The 26,480-nt window shown below is 26.5% G+C and overlaps 1 protein-coding gene across 1 annotated transcript; it reads left to right on the top strand.

The window, feature by feature from the left end:
• The first annotated feature begins 11,633 nt into the window (after positions 1-11,633).
• On the top strand, positions 11,634-26,205 carry LOC129966825 (nuclear inhibitor of protein phosphatase 1-like). The gene is made up of 8 exons (XM_056081406.1): positions 11,634-11,789; positions 11,891-11,966; positions 13,033-13,093; positions 17,720-17,873; positions 21,028-21,245; positions 22,889-23,027; positions 23,140-23,204; positions 24,623-26,205. The coding sequence occupies exons 2-8, from the start codon at positions 11,938-11,940 to the stop codon at positions 24,971-24,973; spliced, it is 1,017 nt and encodes a 338-aa protein (XP_055937381.1). The 5' UTR covers positions 11,634-11,789; positions 11,891-11,937; the 3' UTR covers positions 24,974-26,205.
• Positions 26,206-26,480: the final 275 nt, after the last annotated feature.

Here is a 26,480-nt window from a genome sequence, read left to right as displayed (position 1 = left end):
ACTACTACATTTTATGCAAATATTTTAAATTACCTGAATTAATTCTTTTAAAAAAAATTATCTAATTTCTGCTGCTTTTTTTTATTTTCTGATGTTTGTGGGCTTGTCTTTCTTTTGTGGTGAACTTCATAATTGCAGGAAGGTTGACTTTTATTTTCCTCATTTACAGTTGAAGAAATTTCCTCGAGAACTGCACATGCAGAGGTAGAAGCAGTTTGCTTTTCTGCTAATGTAGAAGGTTTTTCAGAGACTTTTATAGGTGACTCATCTGAAATACATGTTTTTAAGTCCTCTTGATATGTTTTCCAACTTCTGTTCATATTCAGTAAGAGATCTTTGTGAATTGGATCAGTCATTGGATTTTTTGAGCCATATTTTTCACATGAGGTTTCTTTAGAAGCCATTAAATCATATTTAATAGTCTGCACTGCATCTAGGGAATCAATCTTAAGAGAGGTTCTATAGTCAGTGACAAGTGTATCCATTAAGTTGAATGCACTTTCCACTAATGGGCCATGGAAGCAGCTAAGGCAGGCTTTGACCAATTTAGCCAATGTAGGATACTTATAATCATTTGTGAAATCATCTTTTAAATTAAAAACTTCAGACCAATATTTATCAATTGTACACTTGACTTGATTTCCACTTTCATCAGATGTGTAGAGCATTTCTTTGGTGATATCAATATCACTCTGGTATAACCTTATTTCAGCTTCTACTTTTGACTTTTCATTATCACTAAAAATATGGGACATAAAAGATGATAATTTTTCAAAAGCTAATATTGTACTGGTTTTACCTCTTAGCTCTGGATCTAATGCTGTAAAACTAATAAGATATGAATTTTTAAGGGGTAATTTCTGTTTCATATGCTGAAATTTCTAAATGAAATTCTCTTGCGTACATAAATAAAAAAATATTTCAATAAGCGAAACGAAAAATTTACACGTGCATCAATAAATAAAACTAAAATTTAACACAGCGGAGAAAAAAAAGTTGCGAAGTGATCAATGACAAGTAGCTAATACGGCGAAAAATCCCCCTTCTCTACTTATTGGCGCCACGCCAGGAGAGATAAGACCTTTGAACCCAGAGTCACGTTATCGCACATCTGGTCGAACGAAGTCTCCCCCTTTTTTTTCTGCCGCGCCTACTTGCCGAAAAGAATCCAGAAGAGAATGTCCGAGAACCGGGGGAATGAGTCATAACTCGCAATAAGGAAAGAACAAAACAGAAGTTTTTTCCCCTTTTTCACGCATTATCACTGCCTTTGGAGAAAGAAAGGAAAAGTTTTCACCACACACACTGACCTTGCGTTTTCTGCTTTCAAAGCAAACAAAATTACCTAGATCAAAATAAATAATTCATTATTATTCCTACTTCCTTTTGAACGACGATCCCCGGAAATTCCGGGGATCGAAGTTCAAAATCCCCGGAATTCCGGGGTTTCCCCGGAGCACAAACACCCCTGTAAAACATAACATTAAATAATGCCTAGAAGATTACATCGTTTAATTCGGACAGAAAAATAGTAGAAATTTCACAATTCACAGTATTTTAAACAAGAAACGCATTGAAATTTCTCTAAAAAGAATAGCAAAAAAATTTATAAATCAAATCTATTTTAAAAATCATAAAAGATATGTCCAAAATATTTTCGATAAAATATATTAAATACAATTTCAAATGCTTGCTTTACTAAAAATAATAATTTTGTGGTACAAATGAAATAATTATAAATTTCTCTAAATGCAAAAAGTGCAAAGCAATTATTTCTGTTGGAAAAACATCACAAAATGATCCATTTTCTCAAACATAAAAAGAAATAAACAGTTCTTCACGAGTTTGAGAAAACACTACAAAATAATTCTATTTTGCTTATTTACATCAGCTGCCAGATGATAAGATGTGTATTTTGGAATTTCTTGGAATCAAGTGCTTGCAAACTGGCAGAATGCATTCATTTTTTTATTGGTTTATATTGCAGCTGTATATGATTATGATATAGTAATAGAACTGAAGAAATAATGAAGAATTTGTTGATTTTACTATAAGTTATACTTGTAAAAGTAATATTTATTTATTTATTATTATTATTATGTATAATATGATCTGTATGAGAGGCAAGTTAAAAATATATGGTGCCACCAAAAAAGTTAAAAAAAAACTCTTGGTAATTAGGTTGGGAATAGAATGTTTATCCGTCTTCAGATGGTAAATTTCTAAACTTTAATAAGCTTTTACAAAACTATTTGCAAAAAAACATATGTGGTGATATGAAAGAAATTATAAAAGTAACATTCATCCAAATTTATAAAAACTGTTTCAAACTTTTAAGTACCTAGAGTGAACATATATAATAATTACATTTTATGCAAATAAACAAATTATATTCTTTCTTAGAATAAATGTCCAAGAGAAAGTACATAAAATCTCACAAGTGCTATCAAGAGCTTCTCTCAAAATGCAAAAGGTTGCAAAACAATTAATTATTTCTGTTGAGAAAAACATTACAAAATGATTTATTTTCTCAAACATAAAAAGAAATAAGCAGTTCTTTACGAGTTTGAGAAAACAGTACGAAATAATTCTACTTTGTTTATTTACATCAAGTGCCAGATAATAAGTTCAAAATGCATCATCAGAATAAAATACTAACAATATTGGGTATCAAAAAAAAGATTTTTGAAGCATTATAACTTTAAATAAACCACAGTTCAAAACTAAATTATATAAAATATAAAACCATGTAAAACAAAACAAGGTTTTTAAAGCACATCCAGAATTCAATATAGTTCAAAATCAACTGCAGCTAAAAACTAAATTATTTTCTAATAATCTAATGCAGTAATACATTTCTAAAAGTTCTTAATGATCTGGTCAAATCACGATATTCTATATATCATTATTTTAAAATCTTGCAGGCACAACACAGAACCTAAGATCACATAAAAACAAGTTTTAGTTTACTAATTACTACCCAAAATAATATAATAACAATAAATATTACAATTTAATGATGTAAGTCATAAAACATACATTGTCTTCTATGGTAAAAATGACATGCATGCAGAATAAAATTATCTCAATATACATTAAGCCACATCGAACACAATCTATTACATTCAAGAAATAAAGATTAAAGAAGCAAAACCTTAAGAGTCATGTTAAAGATATGTGAAAGATTACTGTTTTTAGTTATTTATATACTTTTTTTGCAGATCAAATACAATTGTACTAAATCACAGAATCAGTATTAGATCATTTTAAGATTGCATCTAGAATTTTAATTTAAAAAAGTGCCTCTTGGTTTGGCCTGCAAGTGTTGATACACACTGTTAAGGCACATAAGCCTCTCCACCACGACAAGGTGGGCACAAAGGAGAGGAAAAGCAGTAAGTAAGACCTTACTTTGTCAAGTGCATATAAATACAAAATACATAATATTTACAAAAAGTTCTACCATTTGTCAAAAAGCATTATAAGATAATAAATTCATTTCAAAAAAAAAAAAAAATTGCATTCTAAAAAAAAAAAAATATCACACTTACTAGATTTGCAGATTTACGTGTTTATACATACTGTGAAAGCACCCAAGCTTCTCCATCACGACAAGGCAGGCACTAAGGAGAGAAAAAGCAGTAAATGAGATCTTACTTCGTCAAGTACATGTAAATACTGTTCGTCAAAAAGTATTATAATAATATAATAAATTCTTGGTTTCAGAAAAAAAAAATCACATTTTCATGAAATTATTTTACCAAAATTAAACATACGTACGGTTTGTCTTCGGCAATATTGCAACTATCTTTACATCTTCTCCCTGAACGTTAAACAATATCCTGTGAGTACGTGCCACATGGCGTCTCCAATCGGCAATAGAACAATTCTTCAGTTTCTTAGCTTTCCGGAATGGATTAATTTCCATATCCTCCATTGCGACATCTACCAAATGTTGCACATGTTCAGGGAGATCAGCATACTGCTCTTCGGCCTGTGGAGAAAGAAAAACATTGTACACCATGATTACTTAGCTTTTTCATAAAACTATTTCATAAAACAAAAAATGCATACCTTAAAAGAGAGACGACAACCTCTACTTCGCTAAGTGCAACTCCAACTGATCGAATCTGAATATACCGCTGTTCGAAAAATGAAGACTCTAGATTTCACTGTTTCCCTATTGGCTAAGCGTGCAAGATTTTCATGACGTAATATAAATGTTTGCCTCCCATTGGATCATATTTAGAGGTTCATTTTCAGCATTTCGATTCAGAATGAACGATTGTATAAGATTCGATTACAGAGCGAACGGAATCATTCAAAGAGAAATATATGGATTAAATTTATGGAAAACTTAAAAGCAGTAAATGTTTTTCAAGCTTCTCCTTGTCGCAACAATTTTTATTAGGATTCGGAAAAAATGGAGATAAAGAGGCTGAATGGCAAACATAAATCACAAATAAGAACTGAATTAAACTAGAAACAACTACATTTATTTTTTCAAAATTAATCAACAAATTTATGCATTTTCTTATATAAGCAGCGAACAGAATTATATTGAAGTTCAAAAACTTAGGAAACACTGCTCATTTTTATACCGTTTTCATGAATTCAGTATGAAGAACAATTGAAAATATTTGGTTTCGTTTTAAATACAGTTTCTCTTTTCTTTTTCTTTTAACATAAAATGGTTAATCTTTAATATTGCACTTTATAGGGTTTTTCCCCCCACATATGTAGGTGTGTGTGTGCATGTGAAACACAACATTATGAACTCTAAGATAATTACAGAAATTGAACAAATTCTTTCTATGAAGCAGTCTTTAAAAGTTACATACTTGAATGTTTTTATTTTTCATAAGAAGTAATAACAACTTAATTGAACTTCTGATTTTTCTAAAATTATTATTAATTTATAAATTAATGGGATTATAAATTTTTCAAAAGATTATTTTCAATAAAATCTAAAAACTTAAATACTTCAATTCATATATAGTAGAGATTTCATGATACTTTTTCCAGATATGAATGTTATATTATACAATAAAAAATTATTATTTCAAAGCAACTATAAAAAGCATATGATTAATCACATAATTAGCTTAAATGCAACAAGAATTATTATGAATATAACCAATTTTGGAAGTTTGTTGCAGATTCATTCATTTAAGATAGAAGCAGATTTTTTACTAGGTCCACAGGAAGGCAGATTAGAATTGTAATTAGCCTAGCTTAGTTACTGAATAAATGAATTAATAAAAAATACAGATTATAGGAAGTATAAGATACTAGAATAATATTACTGTTTTGGTTAGAGATAGTGATCAAATTTCCATTTGTCAAATTACATTCATTTTGCTATTACAATAATTTTTCACACTGAGCATTTACTTCAACAATTATGTGTGCAAATGTGCCATATAACCATACCATAAATAAAAAAAAAAGCCACACAGTAATTTCAAGATACAACAACTTAAACAAATGAAATTCCGTTTGCAAAATTGAAGTTCCTTATCAAATTTTGGACCAATGCAGTATAAAGAAACATTTTAAAAGCTCATACTAAGTTTTCCCCACTGGTTTACGATGTTCATATTATCTCATTTTGTTGTATTAGTATACTATGAAATTTGAGAGCATGTTTTTAGACTGGTTCAACTTATTTACGAATTAGAATTTAAGAAAATTCCAGTGTACTACAGGGGAATTCTAAATCCATAAGAAAATTTTTTAAGTAACATATTTTTTATCTTCATCAACAAAGTGGGAAATTTTTCTTAATTGTTAAATACCTACACAATAAAACGTCAATGTTAATATTTTTTTACTTGGCTTGCTGGAAATACAGATATAAATGATCTGCAAACTGCAACTTGCTGCAAATGTGCGACATTACAGCAAACAGACATAAAACAAAATCCATGCATATTCACAAAATCAATAAAATAAAAAAAAAATTAGCTTAAATAAATTTTTAACCTGAATTTAAATTAAAAATGTGTTAAAATATGAATTAGATTTAGTAAGTTTGTTGAAAAAGTTTCCTGATATTTTGCACTGCCAAGAGCCACAAAAAATGAACTATATTGTTTAATTCTTTTCTGTATGTTCTGCATGTTGCTTAACATTCTTATTTACAAATTCTAAAAACACTTAGATTTTTTCTAAAAAAAAAAAAAAAAAAAATGTGTAATTTAATAAAAAATATTTTATTACATCTTTCTTGTCTATATTTTAATGAATAAAAATAATTATCTTTTTTATTTTTAGATGTAACGAAGCTAAAATAAAATAAAAAAATAATAAAACTTCCAATATTATTTATTGAAATAAAATAATCTCAGAAATTATGATAGCTTTCTTTGTATTTTGTTTTTATGATAACTATTTCAGCTTATGAGGATTAAAAAACATGATGTAGGATTGATATTTTAATATAATACACTATTTTGAATTGTTTGTAATCCATTTAGCTTTCACATTAAATTCATTATAAAAATTTATTAATCTCACAATGAAATATTTGAATTATCAAAAGCATACTTTTTAAAAAGAGAACAAAGGAAAAAAAAAACCCATCAGGTAATAGAGAATTATGTTTTGATTAAAATTTTTTTAATTCCTGTAATCTCTATTGCAATTACAATCAATTCTACATGTTTTAATATTATAGGTAACGTTTCAATTTGTATTTGAAATTTAAGATTAGTCCTGAATTTTCAAATCATCCGTTAAAAAAGATTAAAATAAAAAAAAAACGAAATGTACAATCGCATATTTCGATTTTTTATCTAATATTAATTTTTAAGTCATTATCTGTCTTATTAATTTAAATCATTAACCAGTTTAAACCGGTTTGAAACAAGCATGAGACTTCTCTATCGGTCTCTATCCCACTCTCTCTATATATGTATAATGATAATTTTTTAAAACTCATTTTCAATTTTTTTAGCTGGCAAACAATTTTTTTGGAGCTCACCCGATTTTGAGACGAAAAAAACTCATTGTTTTTCTAAATATCGGCGTATGTATATTGTTTCAAACTGGTTAATGACTTATTCAATAAAGAAAATTCTCTAATAATTCAGAGAATGAATAATTTGGAAATCAAGTAGTAATTTTAGTTGGCGATAAATTGCCAAATGTGACATTTTTCAGCATTATTTTCTAATAACTCTAAAAGCGAAAAATTGATGCCTCAAAAGTGATAAATCGCCAATTTGTTGCCGAGGCATTTTAAGTCTTCAAATAAAAAAAAAAAAAAAAAAAAAAAAACTTTAATATTTTTATGTGAACTTGGTTAAAATTCACAAATCTGAAATCAACTTTCATTCTAAAAATTTTGATTCAACTTTTAATCAACATTCCATATGCTTTTACTCTATTTTTACACTTCATCATATTATTGTTTTTATTTTGAAATGTAAAATGACAGCTTCCATACATAGTTTGTTTCTTTCTACCATCTTTAAACAGTAACACAGAACATCACACAAACAGTAACACAGAATAAATATTTTTTAAATTTAGTCCATTCTTTTTCTTTGCTTATTACTAGTTTTGCATGCAGATATTTTGATTTTTGGAATAGGTATGCTGTATATGCATATAAATAAGTTCACTCTCATTCAAATAGTTTTCATTTAGATTGTAAGGGAATAAAAATTAGTTTTTTTTTTAAAATCATTTGTTGATTTGATTTTACAAAATTCTTGAATTTATCTGTTGATATTTATATATATATATACTTAAAAAATTTTTTTTAAACCAAAACTTTAATATTATGTGTGATTATTATTATATGTGATCCTCTGTAGGAAAATTTACATAATTTTATTTATGAAAAAAAAATTATTTCATTTTTATTATTCATTTACACTTAGAGGGTTTATACAAATAAATAATATTCAATTATTAAGAAACACACAAATAGTTAAACACCATAATAAAATTTTGTTTAACACTGAAACAATTCCATTAGCACAAGATGCTTTAACAAATTATGAAATATTCAGTAGAATACCAAGATTGAGACAGCATATAATAGCTTTTGCTAAATGAAGTAGTTTGATGTTGGATTAGAATTTGTTTTGAAACTATTTGACAATCTTTTAATCTTTCAGCACACCAGCAACACACTCATTTTTTGAACAATAGTACAAATGCTGAACAATTTCCATCATTTTGACCTCAAATGATCAAGTACTTACACCTTATTGTATTGGATATTTGTATAAAAAATAACACATGATCAGAATATTTGAAGACTTTTTCATGCAAATACACTTTATTTAAGGCATAAAAGCAATTTTTAACAAAAAAACTAAAACTGAACTTAATCCCTTTTTTCTATACCTATTCTGAATTCATTTTTTTTTCTATTTCTATTCATGTAAAATTTATTATTTTTTAAGTAAGCAATTTTTATACATAAAAATATTTAAAGAATGAGAAAATCTATATTTTACATTGAGTTACATTTGAAATGTTTTGGGAAAAGAAGCATATACATATAACTTTGAAAATTCATAAATTTTCTTCAATTCTTAGATACATACCCTGAAAACAGTTTTTCATTTCTAATTTAGAATAAAATGACTTTTTAACATGAATTTCAAAACAATTTATTCCTATTATAAGGGAAAGAACTTAATAGAAAGATTTGCTTCTTTTTTTCACAAATAGTTAAAATATTTCCGTCAGATTTTTGAGAGGATTCAGAGTGCATTTTTTATGTTTCCGTATCATATTCATCTTCCAAAATTTCATCAACATCTGATGAATATGAGCTATAGTTATTTTTACTATCAATAGGAGAACTTCCGAGAATATTTCTGTATTTCTGCTGTTTTACTTTCGTGCGCTCTTGTAGCAATACCAATAAAAGTATCTAAAATGCTAGCACACGTCGATTTGACCCCAACCCTCCAACAAATATGAGATACATTATTTCATTGATTTCAGCTGTTCTAATGTTCTTCTAGCTCTTACATGTAGGTATAGGAAATAGCAAGAGTACACTTTTATAAATTAGTGTCAAAAGGACTACATGTGTGTGCTGATGGATTAGAGATGAATGCTGTCACTGATGCACCAGAAAAATATACTCATACTTTGAATAACTATTGCATAAATAACAAACATTTTCATATTTAAATTAATTTCCACACATTTACAGTTTTTTAGTGATTTATTAAGTTAAGATTTTAGGAAATGTTGATGATATAATTGATTTAGGATTTTACTATGCACTTTGGGTGCATGAAATTTCAATAGAAGTCCTCAACTCATTGATTGTAATTGTTCTGCTTATCCTTTTGATCATGAATTTCTACAAAAATAATTAGTTGTATTGAAACAGAATAAAGTGCAATGCCATAATTTTCTCTTGCCCATGTGTTCAGCATAATTCCATCAAGATAAGTCTTCAAGCCACAATATTAATACATAAATTCTCTGTATTTCTTAAAATGCTATTCAAACATCTTCTAAATATATAGCATAATGCATAACATAAATATTAGATAATTACCATTGTAATCTCAACGAACAAAAACCCAACCAATCCTTAAGCAAGTAAACTATTTTTTGCAATTAACATCTTAATTGTTCCCATACTATTTCATTATGAAATGAGGTTAACAGATTTTGATTACTGCAATTACAATGACTTTTAAATAGAATAAAATGTTATAATAAATAAAAGTGTGTGCTTATTAATGAATGTTGTAAAAATTAATGAACATCCTGAATCTTCCATTAGCTGCCATATTTTTATTTTGTTTGAGTTTTTTAATCTTGTTTTGAGTTTTTAAATATTGATGTATACCATTAAATGCTTATGCAATAATTCAAAAAATACATACATTTTTTTTAAATATTCAACAAAACATTATGCATATCTGACAGTCTGTGGAAGCTCGTTTATTAGGGTTGCAACATCTCCAGATATTAAATTAAAAGTTTGTTTTTCGTTTTTATTGTTCTTACAAATAGGAAGTTCGATTGACAACATCGATTCAAATGAAATGTGAAATAAAAAGAAATGATAGAAAATTGCACTCTTTGAATTATTTAGTACTTATATTCACAAAAATATAAATAAAAATTTCTCATTTTGTAAGGTAATTCAATAAAATTTGTTATTGCTTACAAGCGAATGCATCTATAAAATTATTTATTAAGTTAATTTATCATTCAATGATGATAACCTATTCATCGAATGAAATTTTGATAACAATTATGGAATAAGTAATTACTGAACAATATTTTAAAAATAAGTACTTAAACTTATTATTAAAATTTTTGATTAGAACTGACTAGTTTCACAAATCTAGCTTGATGGTTGGGTTGACGGGGCGCCTAGCTCCGGCAGGGGCTTATCCCCGGTAAGGAGAGACTTCACAGTGCTTTGCTGTCTATAATTTGCCGTGACCGTCTTCGACGAGATTTGGAGATGGCGAGTGTCAGGACTCATTGTGATTGTCTGATATTAGGGTGAGGGTGCAAGGGTACGCTGCCGTTGGGCTTAGTAAATTTTTACTGCTTGTGAGCTAGAATTGGCTATTGAGATACTGTTTAATTTGAGTTTGAAATAATAAAAGTTTGGAAGAAAAACTAGAGGGCTGAGATAAATTAAAGTAGTATATTACGGGGTCTTCTAGAGTTTGTAGATGGTTTATATTTAGGGATTTTAGCTATTGCTTTATTTTCATTCTTATCCATGTTTTAAAGAAGTTAGTGGCTAGTTTTTTAATGAAATTTTTTAAGAGGGGGATAGTCTAGGCATAGGTACATATTTGTATTGGGCATGTAGTATTTCCTATTGTAGACATTTCTAATTAAGTTATTTTGCTGGTGTTCTATAAGTCTAAGATTAGTCTTGGCAGCATATCCCCACACAGGGCAGGCATAAGTTAATACTGGACGCAAGTAGGCAGAGTAAATAAGCATTTTAGTTTGTCTACTCATTTTGGAGTTTCGAGAAATTAAGGGATAAAATTTATGAGTTAGGTCTCGAAACTTTTTAGCTGTGTAAATAAAGTGGTGTTTTCAAGTTAATTTACTGTCTAGAATAACGCCTAAATATTTGCATTCCTTTGACCACGGGACAATTTGATTTTTAATTTTAACTGGGGGGAAATTCTTTTTACAGTTATTTTTATTAAAAACTATAGCTTCAGTTTTACTAGCATTTATTTCAATTTTCCATTCGACGAACCAGTCCTCAAGAGATTTAATATGTCGGTTTAAAATTCACAATTAAAATTCATGTCGGTCACAAATCTAGGAAGGATTCGGATACTTAATACTTTTTTTGGGGGGGGGGGGTCTACGCACAGATAGATATTTGTTGTGAGTCTACGCATGCTCTGCCGGCTTGCCTTGAGGTACTGATGCATGATTAGAATTTCGATGCCTTTTTTTATGAATTACGTTTTTTCCTTACTGATTAAGTACAAAATTAATAAATCAATAAAATGATTAGTTGATCGTAAACTCATATGTTTTAACTGAAAATTTTCTTTCATCAATTGAATTATATTATAGATTGCTAACAATTTTTATTTTTATTATCTTTGAGTAGCAACCTCATATTTTACTTTTCAGTGAACGGCATCGGTTGATAAATTATAAATATAAAAGTTTATTGAATAAGTTGAATTGTTTATATTATGATTTTTATTTCTGCTTCTAATGCATTTATGAATCCTCTAAATAGATGGATCTCGAATAACTCATTTGCCTTATTTATCCGTTTTTGTTGAACTATTCAATTTTAGGTATATTGCATTCATACTTAATTTTTTTTTCTGTTTTTAGTTAGCTTTTACTGTCAGAAAGTGGTAGATAGTAAAATTAATCTTATTAAATTCTATTTCAGATTTCATTCAAATGGATGCATCGTTGTATTTTTTGTCTTAAAGCGGAATGGCGAATCATTATGACATACCTTCTTGGTAAGTGTTTATTCTTTCTGCATTTTTTCTAAGTAATTGCTTTTTTTTTCAGAATCACGATATTATTATATACTTTGTTTTAAAATTACGTTAACGTTTTTATTAAATTTTTGATAGTTTCTAAAATCCTTTAGTTTTGAATTCTTTTCACTTTCCTATATATGAAAAATTCAAAGAAAAAGTGTTGTGATCGTTAGATAATTCGTCTTTCAAATTTAAATCGATTTTACTTTCAAACTCCCTAAGTCTAAAAAAAAATGTTTTTAAAAAAAACTTATTCCGATTTAATACACATTTCAGACCTTTCCAAGTTTGAAAAACATATATTTGAAATTATGAATGCATTTATTCAAAAATTGAATAAGCTATAAGCATGAAATTTGACATCTCTTCATTTCTACAAATTTTGTGATATCTATCAATTTGTAGACAAAATTTATGTGATCTGTTATATGCATTTGCTGATGTAAACACGTTAATTCGAAAAGGCAAATAAATTTATATTTGAAATTAGATTTGTCAATATTATTATACATCTGTATTAAATTTTGACTAATCTTTAGTGAAGAATGGGCCATTTGTCAATCTGTATATTTGCATGTATGCGGATGGTGTTGTAATTTTAAGACACAACAACTTAGATAAATGAAATTAATTGTACAAAATTGAAGTTCCTTATCAAATTTTGGACCAAAGCAGTGTAAAAAAAACATTATAAAAGCCCATACCAAGTTTTCACCACTGGTCTATGAAGTTCATAATATATCATTTTGTTGTATTAGTATATTATGAAATTTGAGAGCATTTTCTTTAGATTGGCACATAAATTTGACATCAAATGAATAATTTTCTATTAAAATGGAATCTATAAATAATAATAATTATTAAAAAAATGTTTGCAAATTTTCCGTTGGTGAGACTTCAAGTAAAAATCAAATCTTTCCAATGAATTCTTGAAATAACATTATAGTACCGATATCAAACTTGACAATAATTGGAGTCCTATTAATGAAATAATACAAAATATTCCTAACAAATTTGTAATACTTAAATAATTATATTTTAGGGCTGGCAAGCCACCAGTGGGCCTTCATCTTGATGTTTTGAAAGTTGATAAATTAATACAGGTAATTTTTTTGTAAACTTATTAGCAATTTATTATTATTAGATTTTGAGAAAATTCTGATGTACTTTTTATTTTTATCTACAGGGGTATTCTAAATCCATGGGAAATTTTTTATAGAACATGTTTTGCATAGGAATGAATAAACAGACAAGTGACATATTGATTGAAAAATATATATAAAAAAAATCTATGCAAATTAAACCTAAATTGTTATTTGCAATTTCCAATTTTTGTTTACTCTCCTATAACTTGAATAATATTTACTATTATATCTCCATTTGCCCATTTTCGGATAAACAAAAAAAAGTTTATACCTTTTGTTAACTTAAAAATAAAAGTTTTTTAAATTTTTAGAAAATTTGTAAATTTATTTTTGATTTTATATTTTATTTCAATTTTTATTAATGATATTGATTTAAGTCCGAAATAAGTAAAAGTGCTATTGAATCAATTTTGCATTAATTTGCGATGTAGCATAATAATTAATCATCATAATAATCATTTATCTGTGTCTGCTTTTAAGAGAGCTATGCATATATATATATATATATATATATATATATATATATATATATAAAAATAGAAAACTTAGAGTATATATAATTCTTCTTGATAATCATTTATGGAAAATAGAACAGTTAAAATAGTACTATCTAATAAAGGTTTTAAAGGAAGGAACTTTTTATTTTTTTGGAGAAACTTAGATTTTATTTATAAATTTGTTTGTTTTTTAAATTAATCTTTTCTATTTTATTTTAATACCTTATATGTTTTTTTCCTAATCAATTATTTATGTCATTTTTGTATACCTCTTATTGGTCTGCTATGCATTCCCAAGAATATGTATTATACGTAATTTGAAGTTCTACTTTACAGCATTGTATGTTTCTTCTTAGATATATTTACAGTAATTACTGGAGATTTCATCCACCAATAATAATGGAGGGTTGGAAATACTAATGAAGTAATATATGCATAGTTTCAATGATACATACCTGGTATTATTTTATAAACATATAGCACAACAAATATTTGTAACTAGTCATCGTTGGTGATTGGCTGTTTTACCGAGGTTATTGATTATATTTAGATTTAACTTATTTAGATATAAGTTCATATCCATGATTTTACCAAATTGCCAGGCAATAAGGACCTGTTACTTTAATTTACTGATATATGTTCTGTTCGTTGTGTATATAAACCTTATTAATAATAAAGACCAGTCCCATAACATCTTAATTCTATTAAAACTTAAATCTGTGGTTCATTCATCTTAGAAATTCATTGTAACTTTTTTTATTCAGCATGTAAACTACACAAATATTAAATAGAATTCTTCTTTAGTTTTTAGCAAATGGAAGAAAATCATATGTTAAATAATTGATAAAACAATGAAAATTGTTTAAGTTTCAGAGCAGCAGTTGTTGTTAGAATTGAGACTCAAAATATTTTAAAAAATTGGTAAAATTCAAGAAATACTTGCATGACTATTAAATTAATGTTATTAAGAAGATAATTTTTTGGAATTTTTAGACAATGTAAAAATAATTTTTATGCTGTAACATTTTTGTAAATTATTGTAGATGAATGCTAACATTCCGTTTAATTTTTAATTAATAATTTTTTTTTTTTTTTTTTTTTAAATACCACTTTTAGAGGCACTTTCTTACTCTCCAAGATATATGTGTTCCAAATTTTTTTAGATATAGGTCTAATGATCTGACTTATAGAGCACCAGCACACTTATGCACATATCTTTATTATTAGCATATATTAGTTTATAAATTTATACACTTCTAGATTTATATTACTGTTCATTTAACAGAATTTTCTATAATAATTGTAAACACTGTTATGAAGAAACTCTTGTAAATGATGCTGTAAAGTAACAATTTAGGTTCCATTGTATGGTGATCGCTTGTGTTTGAATGTTGTCTTTTCTGCTAATATATTCCTATAAAAAAGACAGAGCTGTTTAACCATTCAAAATTATATTTTAGTTAGATTTAGAGCAATTTTAATAGATTGAACTCATAGCTAATAATTTTTTAATCATTATTTTAAAAGTAAAATTATAAGATAAATGTTTTTTCAAGAATTTTTTATTCTTCATTATTTTATAGGAGCAATTTAAAATAGTTAAAAAGAATACTTCATGTCCGTTGATAAAATTATTATTCAGAATCAAATTCTGGGGGGGGGGGATTTGTTCGTACTTTTGCTAGTCAAGAATTTAAGTTCTGAACACTTTAAGTATGTTTTTTTTTTTTTTTAAATATGTTTATGGTTTTTCATCATAAAAAATATTTAATGGTAAATACTTGTTATTAATTTTGATAAATATTTGTATTTATTGTTGTAATATTACAAATGATTTGGCCATTTGATTCAGAAAGATAGGTGAAATCATGCAAGTTGTGTAATGGCTACTTTAACCATAACTTTACAAATGATATGTTTCTTATAATCATTTAAATTATTAATGCTTTTATATTCAATTGGAGGCCTGTGATTAGGGATTGCAATACCGGGATACCGAATACCGGTATTTTGAGCCATTTGTACAATTTTATAATACCGGTATTCACAAGTTTAAATACCGGTTTTTCGGTATTTACTAGAAATTTTTAAAATTGTCACCACTATATTTTCAGGTATCGCGAACATAGCAATGTAGTATACGTTTTTGTTTTTATGTCTCCCTAACGGGCGAAATTAATTAGCTAATTAATGGCTTAATGAATTGCTTAAATCTAAATTAGCGAAACATGGATTATCCCTGAAAGAAAATATTGTATCCATAACGACTGATGGAGCAACAATTATGAAAAAAGTTGGAAAGTTGATTGGTGCAAATCAGCAGTTGTGCTATGCACATGGAATTCAATTAGGAGTAATAGATGTATTATACCAAAAAAAACAGAAGAATCCAAATACTGTGGATATAGAAACTTCGGATTCCAACTATATTACAATGAAAAATCGCACAGAAGAAAGGCATACCAAAATAGAAAATGTCTTATGGTATTTACATAATTCTAATGATTTTAAAAATGAAAATGAAAAGAAGAAAAGAAAATAACCAATTCAAATCTGATTAAGTTAGAGAAAAGTTTCTAAAATTTTTTTTCCCACAAACCTATCCACATACAGAATTCGGTTCAATTATCGAAGTTTATGATGTCACTACTGTCGATAGTGAAAAGGATTTGTCTCTTGAACAAAAATTAGAATAATCACTAAAAAAAAATTTTCAACGAACCAAAATACAATACAGAAATCAGCTATATCCAAAACCATCCGACGAGAAATCGATTTATTTGAAGATGAGGGATTTAGAGGTAAATACTTGAAAAAAGTATATCGTGCATTGCTAACATTACCACCAACTAGCGTAGATGCCGAAAGAGTGTTTTCGACAGCTGGTAATTTTTACACAAAATTACTTTTCAGGCTTAATGACAGTACCATTGATGCATTACGTTTTTTTAGATCACATTTCAAAAATTTGTAATAGTACCACAAACTGAATAGTGATATTTACACTTTTTTTGTGATTTAAATAAATAAGATGTTTCTTTACTTTTTTGTGATTATATACTGTTATAATTTATAAGTTACAAATTATTTTTTGTGATATTTACACTCTCTAACAAAACTGGCAAATAAAACAAAGAAACACCTGTGTTTTCTTTCTTTTTCCAAAATTTCTAATACCGGTATTAAAACCGGTATCCCTGTATTAAGATTTAAAAAAATACCGATTACCGGTATTGAAATTTTGGTCCGGTATTGCAATCCCTACCTGTGATACTCTTCATATAAATAATTTTCATCTTCATCTAGGATTTCTAAATTGATTTGCTGGAAGAATTATACATTACTTCTCACTAACTGACAATAATTTAAGTGCCCCATCATAGTCTGTTTAATCGAAAGAATTTTATGCGATGCCTTTTTTAATCCATTATTTGTCATTTTGTGGTTTTATATATTTTTATCTACATAAAATGTTCATGTATCCAGATGAATAGACCATTATGTATTGATTCTTCTGATTATGGACTCTAGGCTACTCAAAATTTTAAATTAAAAATTAAATTTAAAATTGTTGACTTTTAAAAAATTAGTTTGTTTATTATGGTGATTTCAAATGAAAACATTTGACAAACAACAATTTACAACAAATTCTTTCAATCAGCTTGCAGTTTTATTTATAGGTTAATCATCTGTAGATAAACTTAGACTTTTATAAGAAATTATAATCATCTGTAGATGATTATAATTTCTTATAAAAGTCTAAGTTTATAAATCTTCAGATTTATAAAAATCTAAGCTTACTGCAGTATTATATTTTCTATTCAGATGATTAATCATGATGATAATTTTTAGTATGAGCTTTATACTCTATTAAGGTCTAAAAATTGTTTAAGGGCATAGAATTCAACATTCTGCAAATTATAATATCTTTTACTCCATATTTTTGAAAAGAACTTGCTCAAGGCAAATGAAATTTCTGTCATATGGTAAAATCTTTTGACTTGTTCTTCATAAATATATTGGAAAAAAAAAGAACAAATTTATATATATTGCAAACAAATTATAAAATAATATTTTTATGCTATAGAAACTGATGATTGATGAAAAGAAATGTTACTTATTTGGTCGAAATCCAGAGTTGAATGACTTTTGCATAGATCACGCTTCCTGTTCACGAGTCCATGCTGCCTTAGTTTATCATAAGCATCTGAACAGAACATTTTTGGTTGATCTTGGAAGTAGTAAGTGTGATTATTTAGTAAGTGTTTCTTCTACTATTGAAGCCAAAACTTTTATTTATTTGGTTTCTATTTTTAAAGACTTTGAGTGCTTTCAAAATATTTAGTATGAATTATTGCACAAATAATGAATTGTATTTTTTTAAAATGTTTTTTGCACTTATGTTTCACTAAAAAATTTTGTGAAGAAAATATTAGAAGCTGAAGGTTATTCATTTTCTTTATAGAATAAAATTTATTTCATTGATGGTTTTTTTTTTTCTCTTTTTGATTGAAAAAAATCAATATAATGGTTATTACAATGAGAGGATTAAAATAAATTTAGTATTAATTTAAATTGACATTAATACAGCATTTACTTTTTCTTTTCTTTTCTTTCTTTTTTTTTTTTTTGCCTACATTTTTTAGTAAAAGCAATAACATGGTTAATCATTTAAATAATGATTTGCATACATTTATTTAAATGAAAATTAATTTGCTTCTTGAAATAGGGAAATTATATAATTAATCAGAGTTATTTGTTTTTGATAGCATCTGTAATTTTAGAATGCTAGTAAAATTAAACAACTTAACTAATGCAATAATTTTTATCGGTTCCTTATTTCCCTGTCTTTTTCTTTCTGAAGTCTAGTGATTTATGGTCATTGTTTAATATTATTATCCAGTTATTAGAAAATATTAAAAATTCTGCATGAAATATTGATTGCATTCTTAGAACTTAATATTATGTAGCACTCTGAATTTACAAATGAATAATTACTAAATAATTGACATGGTTTCTAGTTCATTAATTAATATATAAATATATTAAAACATATTCAACCTTTTTACTTTCTATACTTATTACAAAAAAAAAAAAAAAAAAAAAGCTTTTTGTTATTAGTCTGTTATCAGCCAGTTTTTACTTTCCTGACTTTGTAAGTTTAAAACTCGTTTTAAACTTACTTTTCAAATTTTGTAATTTCATGGCAAATTTAAGATATAACTTTGCTGCTCATGCCACTCTCGTATGCATTTTATGGTTGCTATACTGAGCGAAAAGTAGCATCTCATACAAAATTTTTTCTTGCCACAAATGTTGTCAGTCACAGAAAATATCCTTAGTTTTACTAATGATGAATTGTAATACAATATAATTGCATTTTAACTAAAATTACTTAATTTCATTATATTTTATATGATTTCTTTTGTAAAATATATTATAATTCATAAATTATTGCTTTCAATTTATATAGTTTGAATACTTATTAAAAAGTTACTATTAATACTCTGCATACAAGTGTTAATTCTATGGTATATTTAAATTTTTCTAGTTCAGTTTTTATATACTATATTTCCTTGAAAGTAATTCATAATTGAAAAATAAATTCTACTATAATTTTCAAATTGCTTACAATATAAATCCTGTTCTTCAAAATAAGTCGTTATAAAGATTGAAAACTAAATGGATTATAGATATATTGATGAATAATTTGCGAAGTGCACCAAATATAACAATGTGCCTATCTATTAAACAATGAATGTGTTTAGTTGCAGATTTTCAACTAGTTTGGTGTTTAGTATCACATTGCTAAGATAGAAAGAAGGGAGGGAAGGGGTCACTATACACAGGTAGATTAAAAAATGTTATTAATTTTAATTGCCAAATAAATAAATTTATAAAAAATACAATAAATTATAAAATGTAAGGATTACAATGTGTGTTAGTATTTAATTATTGAAATTATTATTAAGTAAGATACCAATTAATTATTTATGTATAACATATTGGTATATTAATTATTCGTTTAATTGGTTATGTTATATTTTATTTGACAAGTTAAATTAATAATTTTTTTAGTACCATGATTATTTTAAGGTATCATTTTCCTGTTAATATATTGCCATAATTTAATGCACTTATTTGTAAATAAAAAAAAAAATGAATAATTTTTGTTAATCCCTCCAGAATTTCAATGTTTTAATCATTTTTTCATGATATACATATTTTTTTATGTTAAATTAATACAAAAATATATTTTCAAATTCGCCAAGATAAATGAAAAAAAAAATTATTAGTCATATATTAGAAATGTGTTCAAAAGTGGTATTTAATTAATAGATTATTAAAAGAGTACTGTGTGTATTGTTTAGGCTGCAAAATGTCTAAATTCATTTCTGGCTACATCTAATTAGAACTTTAATGCAAGACGTGTTGCAGTAAATAATATTTTGAATGTAAGGAATAATATTTTGATTTTTCGATTAGATAAGTATAGTTAATAATAAAAGGATAGATATTCTGTTGAGTACAAGAAAGGAATTTTGAAAAGAATCTGAATGTTTTGAATGTTAAGAATCTGAATGTTTTGTGTGAAGAGAAGTTATATCTTTGAATAACATTCCCAAACATGAGATAAAAGTACAATAATCTCAATCAGCATATGTAGAGGGGGCGGGCGGTAAGTGGCAAAAGTAAGGATCAGAACAGCTACTATTATTTCCTGAGTTAAGAATAGTCTATCTGCATCACCTATGTGCAAGATTATTGATGGAAGAACAAATTGTTTAGTTTTTGCTCTTACATAGCATTACATTTAGATGTATTATAAAAAGAATTTGAAGCATTACAGCACTGCAGGTTTCTCCAAGATCAGGAGGATGTTTAATTTGAAAGATACTGAAATGAATAAATGTGCATTTGCATTCTAGTTGTTTATTGATGATATAAACTTTCCTAAGTACAAACTCTCATTGATTGTTGTGGAGAAATTGCTGTGGTCATAGATCAAATGTCTCAATTATTAATTGATTAGATGTGTAATTAGTCTGAATGAGAAGAGTCTTTCCTGTGATTGTTACTGCAGGCAAAAATGTTAATACTGAATATGTTTCAGGCATTTATATTCTTGAAATCGCAGATGCTTGATGTGCTTATGAATAAATGCAAAATGTGCAAGAAAAATATAAGTATCCCCTAAAATTAAGTTCTAATATACCTTTTGCAATGAAAATTGCCAAGATTTTTTATTATTTTTAGAAGATTAAAGTATTAAAAATTAATTTTTGTTGTGACCTGTTTAGTTTTTATCAAATGATTTTTAAAATTTATTCTGTATAATATATTTTGATGAATTATATATGCAAATGTTACAAAAATTCTTATGATTTCTTTCAGCTCATGGAACTTATATTGGTAGCATTCGCCTGGAACCCCATAAGCCTACTCAGCTTCCTGTTGACAGCAAATTTCATTTTGGAGCATCTACTCGTATTTACATCTTACGTGAAAGACCTCAGAAAGCTGGAAGAACTACATCGGATGACCTGGAAAAAAAGTCTGAGGAATTAGAGGGTGGACTTTTGGGACTTCCTGAATCAGAAACTGAGTTAGATGTATGTATTTTCTTCTTATTTTCTTCTATGTAGTTTTGATTATTATATGGAAGATAGATTCTTAAACTTTTTTTCAATTTTGTACTACATATATATATATAATATAATATATGAGTCAAAAATATATGTACCATTCATCAGATGCTAAAAATGACTCATTTAGCATTTATTTTTAAATCATTTGTATAAAAATAGTACCATTATAAACAATTAATAATAAGTGGTCTATGTGCCGTAATTTGATAAACTCACTATTTTGTAGTGTGCTTAATTGTATAATTAAAACTTGTACATGTAAGCTAATATTATTCTATTTATTTTTATGATCATTATTTCATTACCTTGTCAAATTACTTAATAAATTGTAGTGAGTAAACTTTTTGATGCATATAATATAATATATGATGTTTAAAACTAAAGTCTGCATTGGTTGAGAAATAATAGCAGATGATTATCCGTGAAAGGAAGAAACCAGCGACATCTTTAACACAATCAGAAATATTCCTATCCTTTTTGGGTATGCAAACCTGAACTTCTGTTTTGGTGTCAAGCAATTCAAAAAAGTTTTTTTCATATTGAAATTTATTGATTTATTGGTGTGTGAAAAAGTTAAACACGAATAAAAATTAGTTATGAGATCAGAAACTTCACATTTTACTTACATATTTTTTTGTGTTGAATTGTAGCAATGATCAATGAGCTGAAGTCTATAATTTGTATGATTCTATATTTATGCTAATTTGGTACATTTTCACTTCATGGGTCAATTGAAAGTTAGGTATTAATATTTTCTTCCAACATTAAAAAAAAATTTTTTTAGCACTGTAATAAATCATGTTGAACTATTAAATAGCCATTCAACTAATTGAAGGAATAAAGCAAAATTTATAATTAATCTAAAATATTAAACATTTATATGGTAATTATTAGCCATGCTTTTAAGAAACCAAAAATATATAAAATCCTGTTTGTTTAGTTTTATGAACTATTTTGATAATTTTTAGTATGAAATTTTAAGCAAATTTTTGAAATTTGATAATTTAAATGCTGTCAAATTGTACTTTGCTTAGAACTAGACTGTCAAACTAAAATCCCAGTAAAGGCTAAATAAACATTTTCTTATTTTATCTTGGTTGCAAAATAATTATTACTGTATAAAAATAACAACAATAATAAAATTAATAATTAAAGTTAAGTTTTCTTAGAGGTATTTTAATCTCTTCTATTCTATGTTTGCTAGGGGGTATCTTGTCTGTAGTGATTATTTTCGAAATTAATCCAAATTTAATGTTAGTAATTTTGGATCTGACAAGAGAATTATTTTCTTTCCCCCAAAGCAAAAATTTCTTTAAAAAACTTTTATGCTGCAGAATTTCGATTAAAAATTTTATTACATATTGTGATCTTGCTGAATCGCAAAGACAATCCTTATGGACTGTGAGTTCTGATACCCTTAGTCTGTAGTGTCATAGTCTACTAAAATCTCCTGTGAGAGCATTATGAATTTCATTACATTTAAATATTAAATATTATTATGTTGTATTATGCTCATAGAATATAATTCAATATTAGATGAAGAATTTCATTATAATGTAAAATATACTGTCTGAACTTTATTTAAAATTATTCTCATTTTTATTTAGAATCTCACTGAATTCAATACAGCCCATAATAGAAGAATCACAATGCTTGGTATTACAGATGAAGAAATCAAACCTACAGCACGGAAAAGAAAGTCTGTATCTGTTAGATTTAGTACTGAAGAAGAAATCATCAATCCAGGTGAAGAATTTTATTCTCTGAAATGTAAAAATTAGTAACTGAATGTAATTTTGTATATTATTAAAAATATACTCCTGTTTTACATTTTAATTTTCATGATTTTTTTTTTCAGAGGACATTGACCCAACAGTTGGAAGGTTCAGGAATTTAGTTCAATCAGCTATCATTCCAAATAAGGTAAGTGTTTTTTCTTCTTCTTGTGATGCATGTTTGCTGTTTTGTAGAAGAATTATGAACACCAAGAAATCTTGAAAGTTACTGATTTAAATGCTAACTAACAGTTTAAAAAAAGTTTTTTATACAATTCATAATATAAAAATGACTTCTGCTATGAAATTTTAATTTCATTATTGTACTGTTTAAAGAATAGAATATGATAGTTGTGAATACATTAATACTTTTGAATGGAGGCTGTAGAAAATTTTATTTCTGTGTAATAATCATTTAAATTTTGAAGCCTTTGAAGGAAGGAGATAATTTGTAAAAATGGCTATAAGATCAAAAAAATGCTAATTAAGGAATTATATACAAGGTCTCTTTAATTGTGATCCGACTGCTTTCTAAATCATTTATAGATAAGTACATATTCCCAGTTAAAAAAATTGTTCTAAATGGCATGAAAATTACTATTAGAATCAATGAATGTGCTCTTGAAAAAATACACCTGAATTCAATCCTATCATAGAAATATTCTTTTTAGTTGTTTAAACAAAGAAGTTCTACTTCTTTTATGGCTAAAACTACTGCCATTCAAAATGTCATAACCCGAGATGACGCTTTGATTTATCCCTATTGTATGTCATTTCAATAATCGCATTGAGAAATCTGCAATCAAAATATGGCATTTCCACATGGAGTTAAAAATAATGAAATTTAAAGCTTCATAATTTGGTTAGTTTTAGTTTCAGAAGTGTGATTTTTTTTTTTCCTTGTTTTGTTGAAAATGTTTGAGCGCCAAGAATATTTTTTGAATATGGCTAATAAAGTTGAGGTATTGTGTAAGAATTTAAGCTTTTTAATGTTTTCTGTTGTACAATTACTAATTTAAACTAGTATACTAAACTAAAATTTAATTCTTTGTTATTTAAAGTACTTTCAAAATAGAAGTTTATGTTTATCATTGTTGCTTTGGGAATGAGCTATTTGACTATGATTATAATGGACACCTTCTATTTTTATTAGACTTGCTGCAAAAATGAGACATTTATAATATACCAAACATACCTTTTACTCAAATTCAATTAAAAAATATTATTTTTAAATATTAATGATGAATTGGATAGTTTTTATTTCTTCATTTTTTCTTTGGGGTATATTACAATTGGATTATTACTAAAAATCTGTAATGATGTTTAATGACAGAATTAATACCTTAAAAAGATGTGCTGCATTTAGAACTTTTTAAAAAGTATATCAAAGAGCTTTATTTTAGAATCACTGCACATTATGTTTGAATACATTAATTTGAGTTCGCAAAGTTGCATAATAACTAATTTTCTCAAATTCTTACTAATTTCAGCTAAATTATGTTTATTGAGCTATTTAAACAAAGATAAGTCCATATATTCTAATTTTCCCCCTACATTATATTACAGAGGCAGAGAGAAGAAACATCTAACCTATTTGGCAGTGGACTATCATCAAACTCTAATAAAAGAATGGCACAATCATTTCATACTGTTAATGACATTCATCGCTCCGATTCTGGTCATGGAACCATAAGTACTTTATTCACTCCTTCACTTTCAGTCAAACTTGGTTTACATCTGCCTAATCCTGCACCAGACATTGATCTAGAGCAAACAGAAGTTGTTCCGGATTATACAGTGACTATTCCCAACCCAACTGTGCCCAATGAAACGAACATATCACAAGAACCTAAGAAGAAGAAATATGCAAAGGAAGCTTGGCCAGGAAAGAAACCAACACCCTCATTGTTAATTTGAGAAAGTGGTGCTATAACAAAGGGTTTTTAACAGTGTTTCTTCTAGAATGCTAGTTTTTTGTGCAAGTCCTTTCGACATGTATTATGTAAAGCGTCATGGATATCCTAAATAATTTTTAAAAAAAATTTCCTTGCTATTTTGGTGATCTAATTACTGAAGCATTTATTGCTGATAAGTTTAAAAAAATTGTTCTGGATTAAAAGTAGAAAAATTAAAAACAACAACAGCAACAAAAAAATGCATTGTAAAATGTATTAATGAAAAAGGGACATTTAAGCTCATTAGTTATAAAATAAAATATTCATCAATTGTAAGTAAGTTACTTTGTTTTATTCCTTAAGCTTTTCATCAAGTAGGGGAAGGGAGAATGAAAATTATGCAAAATTAGTTAGCTTTGGATCTTGAACATCTTTAAAGTTCTAGAAGTTATTTGCTTTCAGCATTTTAATATTTATATAAATCTATTTTTATAATTTTCAACAATCAATGCTAATGTATAAATCACAATTCACTGGGTAGCAAGTTTCAACTGCATTCAAAATCTATTGCCCATATTATGATTATTATATATTCTCTGAATATAAATCTCAATTAGCAGACTAAATTATTCAATTTTTAATATAAATTTGAGTTAGAATTTTTCGTATCCTTGCAGAAACCTTCAAAATTATGAGCATTTAATCATTATGAAAAACAATGTTTTATTGTATTTGTTTCAATAATTAGCTCACCAAAAGTCTCTAATTTTAAATTCTGAAACTTTAACTAATTTTTAGTTGTATTAAATGACAGTTATTTGTTTTAGTCGACTTATTACTTATCTATTTTACTTTAGCTGTTACTTGATTTTGCTTCCAACACCTCCAAAATAATATGTGATTTTACAAAGATACCATTATTATCTTTATTTATGGATTAAACATATTGATATTCTTTTGACAGTTAAAAATAAAAGCAATAAAATAAGTTTCTTTAAAAATGTGCTTATTTTATTATGAAAAAGTAAGTCATATATATTTAAAATTATTTGTGACTATATTCCAATGCAGATATAGATATTTTTTAATATATTGTGATTTTTTCAAATTCAGTATATTTTTACGATTTTCATGATAAAATATAAAATGGGGAAATATGAGTAAGAAGAAATAATTTGAAATGAAACTGCCAAAGACCATCACACTGTATTATAAATATGTAAAGTGTGGTTCAATAAAATTGCTTTTGACTTATTTTTTTGCACTTTTATATATTAAATTACTGTCTAATGTCAAAATTTCTAATGAAAATAAATAGACTAAATTCTTTCAAGACATTTTGTTTATCTACATACAGTTAAGAAATGTTTGTTACCTTCACATAAATGAAGAAAGAAGAAACCAATTCAAGATTGATACAGGGATATTTAATATATGTATGCAGCATATTTAAGAATGCTCATGTTTTATTTCATTTTTTTATACTTTTTATGCAGATAATGATGAAAATTTTTGGTTAGTCAGCTATT

This window comes from Argiope bruennichi, chromosome 4, assembly GCF_947563725.1.
Source record: "Argiope bruennichi chromosome 4, qqArgBrue1.1, whole genome shotgun sequence".
Lineage (NCBI taxonomy): Eukaryota > Metazoa > Arthropoda > Arachnida > Araneae > Araneidae > Argiope > Argiope bruennichi.
Note: the sequence above shows the minus strand (reverse complement) of the source record. Positions and strands in the feature narration are given on the sequence as shown.

What these genes read in the sequence shown, in the direction of transcription:
- LOC129966825 (XM_056081406.1), top strand. Translation starts at nt 11,938, where the DNA reads ATGGCGAATCATTATGACATACCTTCTTG. An exon ending in AAGTTGATAAATTAATACAG is followed by an intron (nt 13,094 to 17,719) that starts GTAATTTTTTTG and finishes TTTATGCTATAG; the next exon opens with AAACTGATGATTGATGAAAA. An exon ending in AGAAGAAATCATCAATCCAG is followed by an intron (nt 23,028 to 23,139) that starts GTGAAGAATTTT and finishes TTTTTTTTTCAG; the next exon opens with AGGACATTGACCCAACAGTT.